This window comes from Ochotona curzoniae, unplaced genomic scaffold, assembly GCF_017591425.1.
Source record: "Ochotona curzoniae isolate NIBS_2020 unplaced genomic scaffold, NIBS_Ocur_1.0 scaffold_4506, whole genome shotgun sequence".
NCBI classification, from domain to species: Eukaryota; Metazoa; Chordata; class Mammalia; order Lagomorpha; family Ochotonidae; genus Ochotona; species Ochotona curzoniae.
In genome coordinates this window covers 26349425-26366700 of record NW_024467119.1, presented here as the reverse complement: position 1 = coordinate 26366700, position 17276 = coordinate 26349425, and the positions used below count along the sequence as shown (strand labels likewise).

Genomic DNA, 17276 nt, shown 5'->3' with positions numbered 1-17276 from the left:
GCTGATTTACAAAGTGGAGACAGGGAAAGATCTTTCATCCACTGGCTCACTCCCCAAATGATCACAATGGCTAGAGCTGAATTGATCCAAGCCAGGAGCCAAGAGCTTCTTTCAGGTCTCCCACGTGGGTACCGGGCCCTAAAAACTTGGGCCATCCTCTACTGCTGTCCCAGGCCATAGCAGGGAGTTGAAGGGAAAGTGGAGTGGCCAGGACATGAACCAGTGCCCACAAGGATTGTTGGCTTTGACAGGTGGAGGACTGGCTTATTGAGTCACAGTGCCAGCCCCAGTTCATTAAAGTCTTATACCTTAAAAACAAACAATTCATTTTGTACAATAACCTAGTAAATACTCAATTAGTACCTACTAATGTTCTATTATTTCACTATTTTTATTTTCAGACTTATCAGTTAATACTTTCTACAAGAAGATATTCAACCAATCATAATTTCTATTTAAATTGCATCTGGTTTCTAAATATTCTAGAGATAATATTCCATTAAGTGATAGTGTAATTTGTCAATAATAGTTTAATAATTGTATTATAAAATAAAATGATTTTCATATTATAAAATATGAATGATTTTCATACTTATCATATCTTACCACATAATTCAATAGTAGTAACAGCTAATTGATTTAGTGTATATAATTATTATGTGTTTCATCAAGTGTTTTATACCCATTATATCATTTAAGTGTTACAACAGTTTTATAAAACAGGAATTAACAATATGTCAATTAGGCACACACAAAAAAATTGATATCTAGACAGAAAAGATAGTTTTCAATGTTGTATAGCTGATGCATGAGGTGGCCAGGAATTAAATCTGGTCTGTCTTTAGTGCCCCTACTCTGGAAGGCATGAGCAGCATTGCCTCCTGGCCTTGTCCAAGGCCTTCATGCTTCCTGTCATCCTTCCCTCACAGTCTGGTTTTATTTTCATATAATACTGTTTTATGTTGTCTGACAAAAAAAAAAAAGAAAGAAAGAAAGAAACCAGAAAAGAACATTGGAAGTGTTTTATGTTTTTCTCATTTTGTTTTAGATAATGAATATTTCTTTGTTGATCCTGATTTAAAATTAACCAAAGTGGCCCCAGATGGATGGAAAGAAGAACCCAAGAAAAAGAGCAAGGCTGCTATTGATTTCACTTTATTTTTCCGCATTAAATTTTTCATGGACGATATTAGTCTAATACAGTGAGTACACAAGAACTTCTCCTTTATTCTTTTTGGTCTTCCCCCCGTTCTCACCTCCTTTTGTTGTACTCTTTAGTGTACTAATATTGAATTGCTTGATTCTCATCAACAACAATGGCTTTATTATAAAATAAACATATCAGTTCCCTCTTCTCTACATTTCAGTGAGCCACATTCTGTCACAATTTGGAAATATTGAATAAAAGAGCTTAGAAATAAACAGTTTTAAAAAACATGCTATTCTGATTTGCAAACTAAAATCTTGTGCCATCCTGCTTTGTCCTGTCCTGCACATTTCTGATGTATTCATCCAGTAATCATCCTTTCATCCAGCACATTTCTGATGTATTTGCCACCATCCATCAGTCACACAGTAACTCTCCAAGTTGGCAATTTGGCTGTACTATCATGTCATGATATCTGTGTTCCAGTAACCCCTGTTTACTTAACTGTGGCCCCCAAGGCACAAGAGTAGTGATGCTGGCAATTTGGATATGCCAAAGAGAGGCTGTAAAATGTTTTCCTATAAATAAAAAAGTGCAAGTTCTTGACTTAAGGGGAAAGCAAAAGCATCTGTTAAAATTCTTAATATCCACAGTAAGTAATTGTTAGTCTCTTGTGCCTCATTTATAACGTAATCTATTGAAGTTATATATGTATAACATAGTACATAAAAACAGTACATACAGGGTTTGTTACCATCCTTGCTTTCAAAGATCCAGTGAGGATCCTGCAGCATGCTGCCTGCAAATAAAAGGGGATAACTATATTTCTTTCAACTTAGGATGTTGAACCAATAAGGAACCTTAGATGTGGCACAGTAAGTTCAGGTTCTGCCTACAATGCCAACACCCCATAAGGGAACACTGGTTTGAATTGCAGATCTTCTGCTGTGGCTCCCTGCTGATGTCTCTGACAAAGCAGCAGATGGTCCAAGCAGTTGGACCCCTGTCACCCACACAGGAAACCAAGTAGAATTTCTGGCTCCAGCCTTCAGCCTGACCCTCCCTAGCATGAATGGAGCTCCTGGCTCTTGTCATTGGCCAAGCCCAGCCCCCACCACTGCAGCCATTTGGGAAGTAAATCAGTGGGTGGAAGCTCCCTTCCTCTGTCTCACTACCTCTCTCTGTGTTGCTCTGCCTCTCAAATAAGTAAAATAAATCTTGAGCCTAATGATAACCCATCTTGGAAACTATATTCGTATGTCAGTAATAAAAATCACCCCAAGATTCAAATCAGAAGCCTAGATGTTTCTGTGCACGTTTATATATTTTTCAGACATACTCTGACATGTCATCAGTATTACCTTCAGCTGCGAAAAGATATTTTAGAGGAGAGGGTGCACTGTGATGATGAGGTATCCCTGTTGTTGGCATCCCTGGCCCTCCAGGCTGAGTACGGAGATTATCAACCAGAGGTAGGATTTATTTTTCCTCCAGAACCACTTCTGTATTGATGATCTTTTACTTAATATAATGAAGGTATAAGCTTATTTAAGGTTTGTGACATTTAGAACTGAAGGGTTTTGAGATTGATGTAGTGCTTCAAAATGACCAAACTTCTCATGTACGTTGGGTTTATAAAATCATGTGGTGTGGCTTTTTTTCCTTTGAAATCTGTTTGGAACTGGTATTGTCAAGTAGTCAAACAGCTGCTTGCAACACCCAGGTCCCACATTGGATTGCCTGAGTTTGAGTGCTGCCTGCACTTCCCATCCAACTTCACAATAATGCTGCCTGGGAGGCAGCACATAAAGGCTCAAATACCTGGGTTCCTACCACCCACATGGGAGCTCTGGTGTCACCCTGTCCCAGTACCAGCTGCTGTGAGCCTTTAGAGAGTGAACCAGCTGACAGAAGATATTGCTCTGTAGTTGTGCCTCCCCACCCTCCTACCCTTGCTGCTCTGTTTTCAAAAAAACAAAACTTACCTTTTCTTCTCCCAAGTTCTAACTAGCAGAGACTAGACATGGTGGCTATTAGGCAAATATGGATTAGAAGGATCTTCTTCCTTCTGCACAGATTTACCCGGAGATGGGCTTGGAACCGAGCAGAGTTCACCACCTGCAGAATTCACTTTATCATAATCCTAAACACAGGCAATCCTGGAGGATGCAAGAGACTGTAGCACCGCAGCTGCATCCTTCAGGCCGATGCTGAACTGTAGTGCATTGAGACTCTTGAATGTCACTCTGCTCTACCTTGCCAATCAGATGGGTTACCCTAACTCATGAAAGAGATAAACTGAAACATTTCTTTTTAAACTCATTCTTCAGGAAGGGAAGTTGAAACATAAGTATTTCCTCTGTTGGCCAAGGCAAGACCTTTGAAATGGGAGAAAGGTCACTCCAATAAAGGACCAATGGAATGCTAACCAAAACCTTCTCCTTTCTAGGTTCATGGAGTATCTTATTTTAGACTGGAACATTATTTGCCTGCCAGAGTAATGGAGAACCTTGATTTGTCGTATGTTAAAGAAGAGTTGCCTAAACTGCATCATACATATGGGGGAGCATCTGAGAAGGAGACAGAATTAGAGTTTTTGAAGGTAAGCATCCAAAATTACAAATGATTACATTTGAAAAAAATAAGCAGGGTTGGAAGGATTGGGTGTTTGGCACAGTAGTTCTGATACCATTGGAACATACATGTGCCAAGCTGTATATCTCCGCTAAAGATTCCAATTCCAATCCCACAGTGCCTGCGTTTGAGTCCTGCCTCTGGTTCCTCATCCCAACTTCCCGCTGATGTACACCCTGGGCAGTGACTCAAATACGTGGGTCCCTGCAGCCCACAAGGGGGACTCAGCTGGTGCTCTTGGCTCCTGGCTTTGGCTGGACCCAGCTCCCCACTGTTGCAGACATTTAGGGAATAAACCAGTACCAACTAAAACAAAAATGTTCCCTTGTGTCATTTTGCTCTCAATCCTCTCTCCAACCACTAGTTCCTGGGAACTACCGCTTTGCTTTCTATTGCCACAGTGTTTTGCTTTCTTAAATTTCATATAAATAATTGTGTAATCTTTTGAATTTTTTCTGAATAATACTCTTGCAATTCAGCATTCTATGGTATCTATCAGTAGTTTGCTTTTTAATTGCTAAGTCGTTTTCCTTTGTACAAATGTCAACCAGTGTCATTATTCTTTTTGTTTGCTGCCAAACTGTGACAGTGCAAGGGAATGCCAGTTTATTTGCTTTATCATTCATGACTTCTTTATTGATATGTCTGATAAAAATTTTATCCAATTTCTTATTTTCTGATAACTATATATTCTTTGTGGATGGCAGACATAATTCTTTTATCAGTTAAGTAGTGTTTTATGTGTATTTATCTCCCAGCCCATGAATTCCCTGTTTTCTTACATCAACTCTTAATGAGCAGGGTTTATTTAATCAATTGATGTTTTCTTTTATGATGTATACTTTGCCTCTCAATACTTTGCCTTCTGTGTTTTTGTCCTTTTAAAAACATATGTTTATTCATTTGAAAGGTAGAGTTATGGGTTGGGGAAGTAGAGTCTAGCAGGAGATCTCCCATTCACTAGTTCACTCCCCAAACGGCTGGGAGTGGGCCAGGCTGCAGCCAGGAGCCTACAGCTTCATTCAGGTCTCCCAAATAGGTGGCAAAGGGCCAAATAACTGTCATCCACTGCTTTCCCAGGGGTATTAGCAGGATGCCGGATTGGAAGTGGAGTGGCCAGAGCTAATTTGGGATGTCAGCATTGCAGGAGGCAGCTTAACATGGTTATCACAATACCAGATTACCGCTATTACACTAGCTTCTAATGTTAATTTAGTTCCAAATGATCAACTTTTTCTTTTCTATGGCTTTTGCTTTCTTAAGTCCCTTCTAAGGAATCTTTGCTTAACCTCAAGTTACAAATATTTTCTAAGTTTGGTACTTTTAGCTTATGTATTCAAGTTAAAGATTTATTTTCACATATCAAGTGAAGTTTGAGACTCATTCTTTTTGTATCCGCATATCAAGTTTTCCAGCAACATCGGTTGAACATTTTCCACATTAAGGTGTATCACTATTATTTCTATATTTTTGTCACCTTTTGCCAAAGTGTGTTACTCCGACGTTGTTTTGTCCCATTAGGTCTGCCAAAGACTGACAGAATATGGAGTTCATTTTCATCGGATACACCCTGAGAAAAAGTCCCAAACAGGAATACTCCTTGGAATCTGTGCTAAAGGCGTCCTTGTATTTGAAGTTCACAATGGAGTTCGCACACTGGTCCTTCGCTTTCCATGGAGGGAAACCAAGAAGATTTCTTTTTCTGTATGTCCATTTTAACCTCCTTTTGTTTTAATTTTTGATGACATTAGCAGTTACCAGTGTAATATAGCAAACTGAGTTGCTTTAAGTAAACTTTAGATCTCACATTTAGTAGGGTTAACATGACTTAATACTGCATAACTTTTCCTTCTGAGTTGCAGGAAGTATTGTTGCAATTTTGTTTGTTCCTGATTGTCTCAGAAGGTAATTTTGAAAAGAGTGTTATACATTTCTAGCTGGTTATAGGCCCAATTAACTTTAGTTAAATTACAACCAAGTTGAATTCTCTGTTAATTCAGAGCTTATTCTAATGTTGTAACTTGTCACATGGAAAACTCCCTCTAATGTTTAAAGAGGAATAATTATCTTAACTCCAGCCAGCCTTGTTTCTCTAAGTAGTAAATCTCTCAAAGAAACAGTTATTTGATTCCTTTCAGAGGTCTGGAAATTTACTACGGTATGAACTTGTCCCGTGACTTTCTGCAGTTAATTATGTTTTATTCTTTACTCTGTACAAGTAAAGTTAGAAAATTCTTTTTAGAAAATAAGGAAGATAGTGAGATATAAAGACATATTTTAATTTTGGACGTAGTTGGAGTATTTGAACATTGAGGTGCCTTTGGCAAACCCCAGATGAATACAAAATATATTCAAGTGTTTGTTTTCCTAATGGTTTTCAGGGACTACTGACCATTAGTTCATATTTGAATTACAAGAAAATACAGTTTTGTTAGAATGATATTCATATGATATTGAAATCCCCTATATTTAATGCTCAACCTAGGAACCTTTGAAATCAGTTCTAGACCTAGTGGTTAGCTGGCTGATTTCCTGCAAAACTCAAAAGTATCATTAAGATTACCGGATAATAATACAGTCCCAGGAAATCCCAGACTATTTTATCTTCCCAATATTGAAGGCCATGAAATTGCTTGGGTTTAATATACATTTCAACAGTGAAAATGCTGGTGTCTGAGGGAAACCTAAACTACAAATTTTATTGGGACCAGTTTTGAAAAGACACAGGCCAAAATATTATCTAGATTTCAGCTCCATAGTCATTTGCCAAGCTACCACACCAGCCCCAATATGTAGAACTAGCTGTGAGCCGTGATTGGCTCATTTTTAAAGATCTGCTGTAAGAGAGAATAGGTCTTATTCCTATGCAGACTCTTTTGTGCATGTAATAGTACTTGTTTATCCTGAAGTTCTGTCTCCTCCATAACCTTCATTTTTTATCACCAACCTCAAAGGAGAAGGAAGAAGTCATGCGTCCTTGTCATCTCTCAGAACCGAGTTCCCTCCAGCACCTGTCTAGTCCAGCCCACCAGTTAACACTTTGAGACTATGAAATATTTTTCTGATGTGTTTCAAACTCATGTTATCTGTCATAATTATTAGAACATCTGTAATATCACTTTTCATAGTTATTTTGGACCTGTAACCTGTCCTTGGCCTTTTTGGTGGGTGTGTGACTTCACCCTTGTTGTACCTTTGCGGTTTAATACAGATAGCAATTCTGTAGGTTTTTTTTTTAAGATTTATTTAATTTATTGGAAAGTCTGGTGTATAGACAGGAGGAGAGAGAGAGAATATCTTCCATCCACTGATTCACTCCCCCAAATGACTGCGGTGGCCAAAGCTAAGTTGATCCGAAGCCAGGAGCCCAGAGCTTCTTCCGAGTCACCCATGTGGGTGCAAAGTTCCAAGGCTTCAGGCCATCCTCGACTGTTTTCCCAGGCCACAGGCAGGGAGCTGAATGGAAAGCAGGGCCACTGGGATTAGAACCAGTGCAGATACTGGATCCTGGCATGTGGTTTTGACTCATAGACTAAGGAGATTCATTTGTTCCTATTTAGACTGCAATCAATGAAGTAACTGTAGACTATGACAGTCAGTATCCATGCAAATTACTTGATAATGATTAATGGTATTTTTAATAGTGGAAATTTTTTCCTGTTTGATAAATTACTAGATACAATGCTGACAATCAAGACACTAGTTTGGTGCTACTATATCTTTTTATTTTATTTTATTTTATTTTATTTTATTTTATTTGGGATTCCCCCTGACAGATTTTCCCCACATTGCTACAATAGTATAGTTGCTACTCTATCATGAACTCCTCTATAAGACTTGATGGGTCCCATTTTTTTAACATAACAGATTTGATCGTGCAGATTTCATTAGCAATAATATTTAGTTAGAATTAGACAATACTAGTTTATTTCTTATATTTATATTTCTTACATTTATTATATTATTTATATTATATTTCTTAAATATAGTACTGGTTATAATATGAAAATTTCATAAAGTAATTTTATGTAGGCCAGAAAAGTCAGCTTTAGAATTTTTTTTTAATTTTTTTTAATATTTTGACAATCTTTACATAGTTAATTAGGGTAAAAAATGTTCAAGGGCTACCGGAAAGTGGGTAAGACTATTATTTTTTCCATATTGTTTCCTTCATGTTTAAAGGTGGGTATTAAAGGAGAAGGCCCACCCAATTTCCCACCCTCCCCAGGTCTCGGATGTAGGGTATGCTCTGAGGTTCTTGCTCAAGTGGTTTTGATATAACTTTAAAATTTCTAAATACGGAGCTGGCACTGTACCTTGGCACAGTAATCCTCCACCTACTTGCTGGCATCCCATATGGGCACCAGTTCATGTCCTGGCTGCTCTACTTCATTTCAGCTCCCTGCCTATGTCCTGGGGAAGCGGCAGAGGATGGATTAAGTTCTTCAGCCACTGCAACCATTTAGGTAACCTCGAGAAAACTGCTGCCTCTTGGCTTTGGATTGACAGCTCTGGCTGTTGTGGCCATTTGGAGAGAGTAGACCAGCACATGAGAGTTCTCATTCTCTCTGTTTCTCCTCTCTTTCTGTAAATCTGTCTCTCAGATAAAAAAAAAATAGATGGATAAATAGAACAACTAATTGACCTTTGGGAAAAGTTTTGTCTAAATAAACAAAACCAGAAATTATGAAGATAGCACCTGCATGATTAAAATTCAGATAATACTTTATCATATCATTTGTGAGGCTACTGAGTTTGCCTTTCTTGTGCCTATTTTTTGCAATGAAAGTGAAGACAGAAGACACAAAACAGAGAAAGTTACTTGCACAATGCCGAGAGCAAGAGCAGAATCAAACCAGACTTCAACAGTCCCCCAGAGACGTGTCTGGATTCCCAGCACACTTAAGGCTGGTCTTCGTAGGCATGTGGGTCACCCACAAGCATCACCACATGGGTTGCAAATTTTGAGACGCTGTCTCATGTCAGAGATAGTCATTTTTCAAGAAACATCAGCTGATTTGTTATTTTCCTGCATTTCAAAAATTGGCAAGAATTACTGATTCACTTCATTCCTCAATGCAACAGTTATGTTACCTAGTACCTCTCCATTCCCACTTCTTAACTTCCTGCAAGTTCTATCCCAGCCTTCATCCCACCAAAATATACTTGACTAAGCATAGTTCTCATATATTAATTTAAAAAATATTTGCTGAATTTCAGTGTCTATATCCAGGAAAATAGAATACCTAAAAGGGAGCTTCAAAAAATTTTCTATAAAACTAGAAGTAAAAGATAGCATGCACTTCCATGAACTTGAAATCCCCTGCATTTCTTTTCTTTTTTTTTTTTCAAATAGTCTTGGTGTTTGTAAGCATCATGATAACTTCAAAATATCAATCATTTCAATTATTGCTCTTGCTGATGATTGATAGATAATTTTTTAGGCTGCAGCTGTCAAATATGATAAAATTATTTCCTGAATTTTTTTGTAATTATATAGAAATATATTTTCCATAGTTATACTAGAAATAAGTTCCCACACCTAGTAATGGGAAATGTAAATAGTATTTATGCTTACTTTGTTTATAGTATTTGGTAATAGAATAAAACATCCTAGGAAAGCATCTTAACAATGAATAACTCTGATTGATATTGTAGAAAAAGAAAATCACATTGCAGAATACATCCGATGGAATAAAACATTCCTTCCAGACAGAAAGCAGTAAAGTTTGCCAATACCTGCTGCACCTTTGCTCTTCCCAGCATAAGTTCCAGCTACAGATGAGAGCAAGACAGAGCAACCAAGATGCCCAAGAGATTGGTAAGGAAGAGACTGTTTCGGAACACTATAGGTTATATGCATGACTTTTACCATAACTTCTAAAGGAACTGCATATTCAGTTACCAAGTATACACGATTTAAATAACTAAACCAAGTCCATAAAGGTATCACAAATGTAGGTGAGATTCCAATTTCATGTTCATTTAGGAAAAAGTATCCCCAAGCTGAAGCATCTGTTTTATACTTAGCAATTGACTGGTTCATGTAAATATTATAAATATTATAAAATTTGCACCATGTTGTCTACCCACAGTGAACTTACCAAGTGACAAGGTAAGACCAACATACATGCAACAATAATGCAAAATGGAAGGTTCCAAATTTTAATGATGAATTATATCATTCAGACTCCCAGGTGGATAACAGAGGTTAGAGTACTGGAGAATTGGTATTTAGATTGGATTTAAAGGAGAAAAATATTCTAAGTAGGTTGGAAATAAACAAAAGTTTTCCAGGTGAAGGAAGTAGGAATCAGGCAGCGGACGCAAGCACAGTGGAGTCAGAGTGTATGCACCTAGGACAATGAAAAGGCCATACAGTCTTGTGGATGGCAGATGGATCACCTGGTAACTTGGTGTGCATTCCTGTTCTGATTTTGAGATGAATAATCACAGCCCCCAACACAGAAAGTCAGGAGAGTGGTTCCACTTGCTTTTGAAAGAGAATCAACAGGAAAAAACTCAGTCACACCTTAACTATTTAAAACTTACTTAACAAGACCAGGTGTACAGATTAAAGTTATGCAAAATCCAGCTCTTCACAATAAATGCTTGTAGAGTTAGGTGAAGTATTCCAAAGTATGCAATATAAAAATTTGGGGAAATAGCACTTACAAGGAAATTTTAATTGAATTTTCTCACATTCCAAAATCTTACAGAAAAATATTTTCCCTATAGAATCAGGCTTGAGTGATGACAACTTATGAACAGACATTTCTCAATCTTTCTTTTTTTTCTCCCCTGAACCTTTCAAAATTGAGGTGGCAGTGGGAGCCATATATTTATTTAATAAGAAGATTCCAGGAAGCTGGAACTTAGAAAATTCACAATCTTTGGGAATTGGATCCCTAGTTGCATTTTAGCAGCTTTTCGCAAGTGATGTTTTTTAAGCTATTGAAATATGGTAATCATTGCTGTAAACTAATTTCATCATTATTTTCCATTGCCTGATGTCCTTTGTTAAAAATGTACATGCTCTTATATTTTAAAGTGTACTAAATCAAACCCGTTAAGATTATTGGTATTCTCATCTGGGCCAATTTCTATTCAGTAGAAATAAGAATTGAGCAGTGGAAAATCACATCATTATAGACATAGTACAATGAACCAGGAGTCAGAAGACAAAAGCATGAAGCCATCCTTTATCCTCAGTGTGATATTTTACAACATGAGCTCTGAAACCAGACTCCCAGTGTTCAAACCAGACTTGTACTCTTTACAAGCCCTACAGCGTTGGGCAAATCACTTAAGTTCTGTGCCTTTGTTTCTCCTTCCATTGAATGAGCATCGCAAGGTTAAGAAAAAATAAATTCATACATAGAGAATGCTTTGAAATGCTGGGTATAGAGTATTCAGCAATTTTTTTATTGCCATCCATGTTATTTTACTAGAAGTAGCAGCAGCAGCAGCAGAGAATAAGACTATTGTACTGTATACCACTGTACTATCTTGCAGCAATTGTGGTGCTAGTAACTGAATAATCTTAGACTTCTTGCAGTCTCATTTTCTTCATTTGTTTAGAGGTAAACTCTGTATGTCTCAGGTTTAATCCTAGAATCACAATAGTTATATATCCTTAGATTGAATGTGTGAAGGTACTTTATGATAATAACAATGCATATTTTTACAGATATTTTTAGATCTACCAAAGAATTATTTTATACTTAGAATGAGCTTAGAAATAACTATTGGCCTACTTAACTGTCTATACTAGACAATTGAAGATAACATGTTACTTCTAGGAAATTTATGACACAACAAATGCATGGTACTTCTTTAGATTGTTAGAATATTGGTGCCAGAAAAAGAACATAGTATAGTCCAAAATCTTACTGAAGAGGAAACAAATTCAAAGAAAGTGTCTCACCATACCTCATAGCTAGAGCTCAGATTAGGAAACTCTGTTCTCTTAACCCTCTGTCTGATGAATTCCTTGGGAACTGATTTGCAAGGAATTAAATGAAGAGGAAAAAAAATCACTTATTGAAAGTTTACTATTCATAAATGCTGAATACAAAGGGATAATAAAAATAAAGTGTCTCTTCAGAAAAACATAACAGCTCAGGATAAAGAAAGTACAAAATTATACAAGGAACTGAGTGAAACCAGAAACAAACTAACAAGGATGGATCGCCATTAGAATGTGGAATTTAGGAAGCCTTTGAGTTCAAATTGGAAGCATTAGAATTAGGAAATTGCTTGATTCTAATGTGATTTTCCAAATAGATGGTCCTTGCTGCAGTCTGTCATATGTGAAAAGTAGTAGGACAGACTAGATAAGTAGATGGCTTATGATCCCTATGTGCAGTATTTCAAGTTCTAGCCATCTGAATGTATTTGAATGACGTAACGCCTGACTCACAAAGCAGAGAAAACCTAAACTGAACTGGCTGTCTTCATTGCTCCCAAAGTTTAGGCAACGTCTTCCTTACAGAGAGAAAAGTCTATTGAATGTAAAGTTAGTTCCTCATAATTAAAACAAAATAAGACTCCATTTTACTTCTTTTGATTAAAGACTGCTCTCTAGAAAAAGTTCTGTCTGCTCTGATATCAATTCCATATTTTCAGGTAAAGATAATTTGGAGAATTTGAAAACCATGTCTACTTTAATGGAAAACATTAGATTAACCTTGTGACAGTGAGATATATTTCATTATGATGCATGGATATTAGAATTTAAAAAATATTTTCCTTTATAGTTTCTACCTGACATAAAACTTCAGATCTTCCTAGGAACTACAATGCAAATGTAACAGAACATAACGATGGATCTAAGCCAGTAATCATTTGAGTGTTTATTGTTAAAAGTTTTCTCATCATTCCTATTTAGTGGTCAAACTTTATTTCATGTACAATGAGTTGCTGCCTTCCAAAGGGGAACAAAGTGAGTTCCTTGTTGTGTGAGTCACCAAATACATGAGCAACTATATGGTACTTTAGCTACATATGATGCGGTGCTTTTGCTAATAGCCTCAAATATGAAGTATCTTTAAATTGATCCTCCAAAGATGACTTTAGAAATACATTTAGAAATACATTTAGCAATGTAAGCATAGAGAGAGATCTGCACTCCCTTAAATCACGTTAATTTACAGCCATAAAGACACAAAGAAGATTTGTACTGTGTGGTTCTGCCATGATTCCTTTGTGATGTTGGTGTAACAGTGAAATACCAAATGATTTGCTGAAAAGTTTCCTTTTTTGGCGGGGGGGAGTTCAGTATTATCGAGGTATAATTCACATTCTATACAATTCACTCATTGAAAGTGTGCAGCTCATTGATTTATTCTTTCAGAATCATGCACACTGGTTCTGCTACACCTTAATCTTTTAAAAATCTAATAATCAAAAACCTCTAGCAAAAGTTTCCTTCTGCACAGCTCTTTTTTAGACATGTATTCACCATATCCACCCATCCAGGTTTCATATCTCCCTCACCCCATGCTTGGTTTGTTGTTTTATCAGACACTACTAGAGTTGAACATTATCTATTAAACGTCATCCTCATTTTTGAGATCTGTAAGGTCAACAGGCTTGAGCTCCAAATATTCTTGGATCCATAGGAATCATTAGATGAAGTAGAAATCACTGATTCAACTGTGACTGAGAAGAAGCTACAGTGGTGGAGAGAGAGAGAAAAAAAGGATCTTTGGGCTTCCTTTCTAAAACCCCTGGTTGCCACACTTTGAAAGCTGTTTATGCTGATGATCAAAATAATTGAAAACTGCATGCTGTATTGAATTTATTAAATTAACTCTTCTCATAAAGGTACTGCGGTTTTTCCATCGTGTAAAGCAATCCTATTTCCTTGTAGAGAGAGCTTCGTTTAGGAGCCTGAATCTGCAAGCAGAGTCCGTTAGAGGATTTAATATGGGACGAGCAATCAGCACTGGCAGTCTGGCCAGCAGCACCCTGAACAAACTTGCCGTTCGACCTCTGTCAGTCCAAGCTGAGATTCTGAAGAGGCTGTCCTGCTCAGAGCTGTCGCTTTACCAGCCATTGCAAAACAGTTCAAAAGAGAAGAGTGACAAACCTTCCTGGGAGGAAAAGCCTAGAGGAATGAGCAAATCATACCATGATCTCAGTCAGGCCTCTCTCTATCCTCATCGGAAAAATGTCTTTGTTAACATGGAATCTCCACCACAAGCCATTGCGGAGTTGGTGGGGAAATCTTTCCACCAGATGGCAAGATCTGATACAGAATCTTTGGCAGGACTCACAAAACTTAATAAGTAAGACATGATTAACTCAAACTTTATGTATTTGTAAATTTTCCATTTCATACATCTGTTTTTCTTTTGACATTTTCTTATTTTCACCATATTTTTTTTTTACATTGACACTTGCCCTCCTCCCTTCCTTTTCCCTCTATAGTTCAAAGTCTGTTGCAAGTTTAAATAGAAGTCCTGAAAGGAGGAAACATGAATCAGACTCCTCATCCACTGAAGACCGTGGGCAAGCCTATGTTGTAGGTCAGCATAAACAAGCTTACCTTTTCTCTCCCAAACCTCATGCTCATAGTCAAGTGAACAAGACCGTGTTAATTATCAAGAAATTATTTGGAGTTCTGTGTTGTAATTGCCAAAACCATGAATATAAACTTTTATTAGAGTAAAGTGACATTCACCAAATCCAGTCATTGATTTAGCAAGTGATTTGCTTCATGAAACAGACCACTCTTAGCCTCCTTTTGGTCACAACAGCTGTAGCAATTCCTTTAAGAGAAGGACAAGCTGGCATTATTGCTTTGGATTTCTTCCTTTGACTCTTCCTCACAAGACCATGTGAGTGAACTCCAATAATGCAGTAGCCTACTGAGAAAGATTTAGTTAGGGTGCTGTCAGCTGAGTGTAATTGAAATTGTTTTTTAAAAAGTTAGATCGTTTTCAGGGTGGAAGGCGGGAGAACATTTGTTATTGAAACAACTGACTTACAGCCAACTGGGGGGAAAATGATCATTTTTTTTGAAATGTACAAAAGATGACATGCTGGGATTAAGCCTCTTTAAGTTCTTTGAAGTAGCTAGGACCTAATAACTTATCTGCAAAAGTTGTGTGTGTTTATGTATATGTTCCAACACTGCTTTGCAAGACAAGTAGATCAAGTATCCGCAACTTAAAACAAAAATGCAGTGGATTTGTTGCGTCAGAGCAGTGGCTATTTAAACACAGATCTTCTGAACTATGACTCTGGATGCCACACAGCCAGGAAGATACAAGGCAAATAAGTCTACCTTCTGTGTTTTACCTTGGTCCAAAGTTTCTTAATTTAGTCATAATTACCCAAAGTTTAGCCTAATTACACTAAGTTTTACAATTACTTCTGGGGCATGTGTGGAATAAATGTAATCAGAAAATAGCTTTATATTGCAGCTTTAAACAATTATGGAGAGTAGCATTGCTTTATTAATGCGGGCTTCCACACCATTCAGATTGTACTATCAGCAATGCAAGGTGATTTTGTTTAAAAATACTTGGACAGATAAAAAACAAAACATCCTATGGGTAACACACACTATGTATGTATTAAAAATAGTCTCAAAAGAACCCTTTAGGAAATACTTTCTAAAGAATGCTTTTGTATTAAAGGATCTCATAAATCCTAAGCTATTTTAATTTGGAAAGCTAAGAACTATATGAGAATTCATCATGTGTCAGAGAGACCTAAATACTCTGGGGAAAAAAAAAACACAGATTAAATAAAAATCACCCAGAAAAAGGACACCATTTTCTGCATTTTTTATTTAAATTATTCATTCATACTTACTGAATTTTGAATTACTTTATTTTCCATGTGAAGTGTTTTTAAAACTGATTTCAATTTCATCATTCCATGTTTGACATATCAAAATGTCACTGTCAGAAACAATACATTTGTGTTTAAATTTATGCTACAAAACAAATGTATAAGCTTAGTTACTATTTAGGAATGGTAAACATGCACCAAGAGAAAGAATATTTTTCTCAGTGTACATGAAAGAAAATGTTGCTGCCTCAATGTTTTGTTGACTTTTGTGAATTTATCAGAAGAAATTGCTTCTGTATCTAGTATCTGAAGGTTTCACTAAATGTCTAATAATTTAATTTATACCACAGGAATGACTATGCATAGTTCTGGAAATACTTCATCCCAAGTACTCTTAAAAGAAAATGGTAGGTTAACAAAATGTTTTTCCCTTGATTTCCATCATCTCTTGTTTCTTTTTAACCTTGTGAGATACCCTCAGACCTAACAACTCTTCAATTCTCTTCCAAGGATTTTAGACCTTACACTGGAGTCAGAGGAGTTTGTATTTTCCCAGACTCATAGTAGTGTAATGGGCCTTGTGAGTTAGGCTAATGTTGATGAATTAAACAAATGGCAAATTAAAGATAAGGGCACTAATTGAGAAACAAATGCAATAGATCAGTTCAGAGATCATTTTGATTAAATGTAGTTTTAACTGAAGCCATTAACTTAAAGATATGCTTGAACTGAATTTTGAAATAAAAAGGATTTATACAGATTGATAGATTTCCAGATTGAAAGCAAAATGTAATGAGAGAGAAGATAACAGAGTCTTTCATATTCCTACCTGTCCTTCCTATCCAGCTTCCTACTAACTTGCACTGCAAGCAGCAGCAGATGTGGCTCTAGTCCTTGGGTCTCTGCCACAAATGGGGAGACCTGGAGGAAGCTCTCTTTTGGCTTTGGTAAAGTAGATCAAGTATCCTTTACCTTCCGCATCTTGAAGCAGCAATGCAATGGAGTTGTTCTTTCAGAGCAGTGGCTATTCAAGCACAGATCTTCTGAACTCTGGATGCCGCACAGCCAGGAAGATACAAGGCAAATAAGTCTACTTTCTGTGTTTTACCTTGGCCCAAAGTTTCTTAATTTAGTCATAATTACCCAAAATTTAACCTAATTACACTAAGACTTACAATTACTCTGGGGCATGTATGAAGTAAATGCAGGTGTGGGCATCTGAGAAGTGAACCAGCAGATGGAAGATCTCTCTCTCTCTCTCTCTCTCTCTCTCTCTCTCTCTCTCTCTCTCTCTCTCTCTCTCTCTCTCTCTCTCCCTCCCTCCTTCCCTCCCTCCCTCTCTCCTTAGCTCCTTTCAAATAAATAAAAATAAGTGTAAAATTTTTACAAAGTCTCAGTGTAGAGATATTTGGTGGCTAGAGTGAGATCAAGAACTAAACAGGGGCCAGTTTTGAGTATTCTCATAAATATTATGAAGAGAATTTGAAGACTTTAAGTGGTTAAATTTATGGTTTTGAAGGAATTTGAGAAACAAATATATAGTTCTCAGTACTTTTCTGAGACATCTGCCTGGATTGTCAGCTTTATTCTCCTCATTAAACTTCATTACTTCATTTAACCACTATAAAAAAAAGAGAAGAGGGGAAGCAAAATTGTAGGGGAAAGATCAGAAATGTGACTTGCATGTCAG

The 17276-nt window shown here is 36.9% G+C and overlaps 1 protein-coding gene across 1 annotated transcript in view; it reads left to right on the top strand.

The window, feature by feature from the left end:
* The window catches only part of PTPN13 (protein tyrosine phosphatase non-receptor type 13), a 143456-nt gene that overhangs the window by 70381 nt on the left and 55799 nt on the right, over nt 1-17276 (top strand). The window contains exons 12-19 of the mRNA XM_040966961.1: nt 1049-1202; nt 2481-2619; nt 3597-3749; nt 5303-5485; nt 9440-9602; nt 13656-14073; nt 14216-14313; nt 15937-15993. Coding sequence (XP_040822895.1) covers nt 1049-1202; nt 2481-2619; nt 3597-3749; nt 5303-5485; nt 9440-9602; nt 13656-14073; nt 14216-14313; nt 15937-15993 — 1365 coding nt within the window. The remainder of the gene's footprint in view (nt 1-1048; nt 1203-2480; nt 2620-3596; nt 3750-5302; nt 5486-9439; nt 9603-13655; nt 14074-14215; nt 14314-15936; nt 15994-17276) is intronic.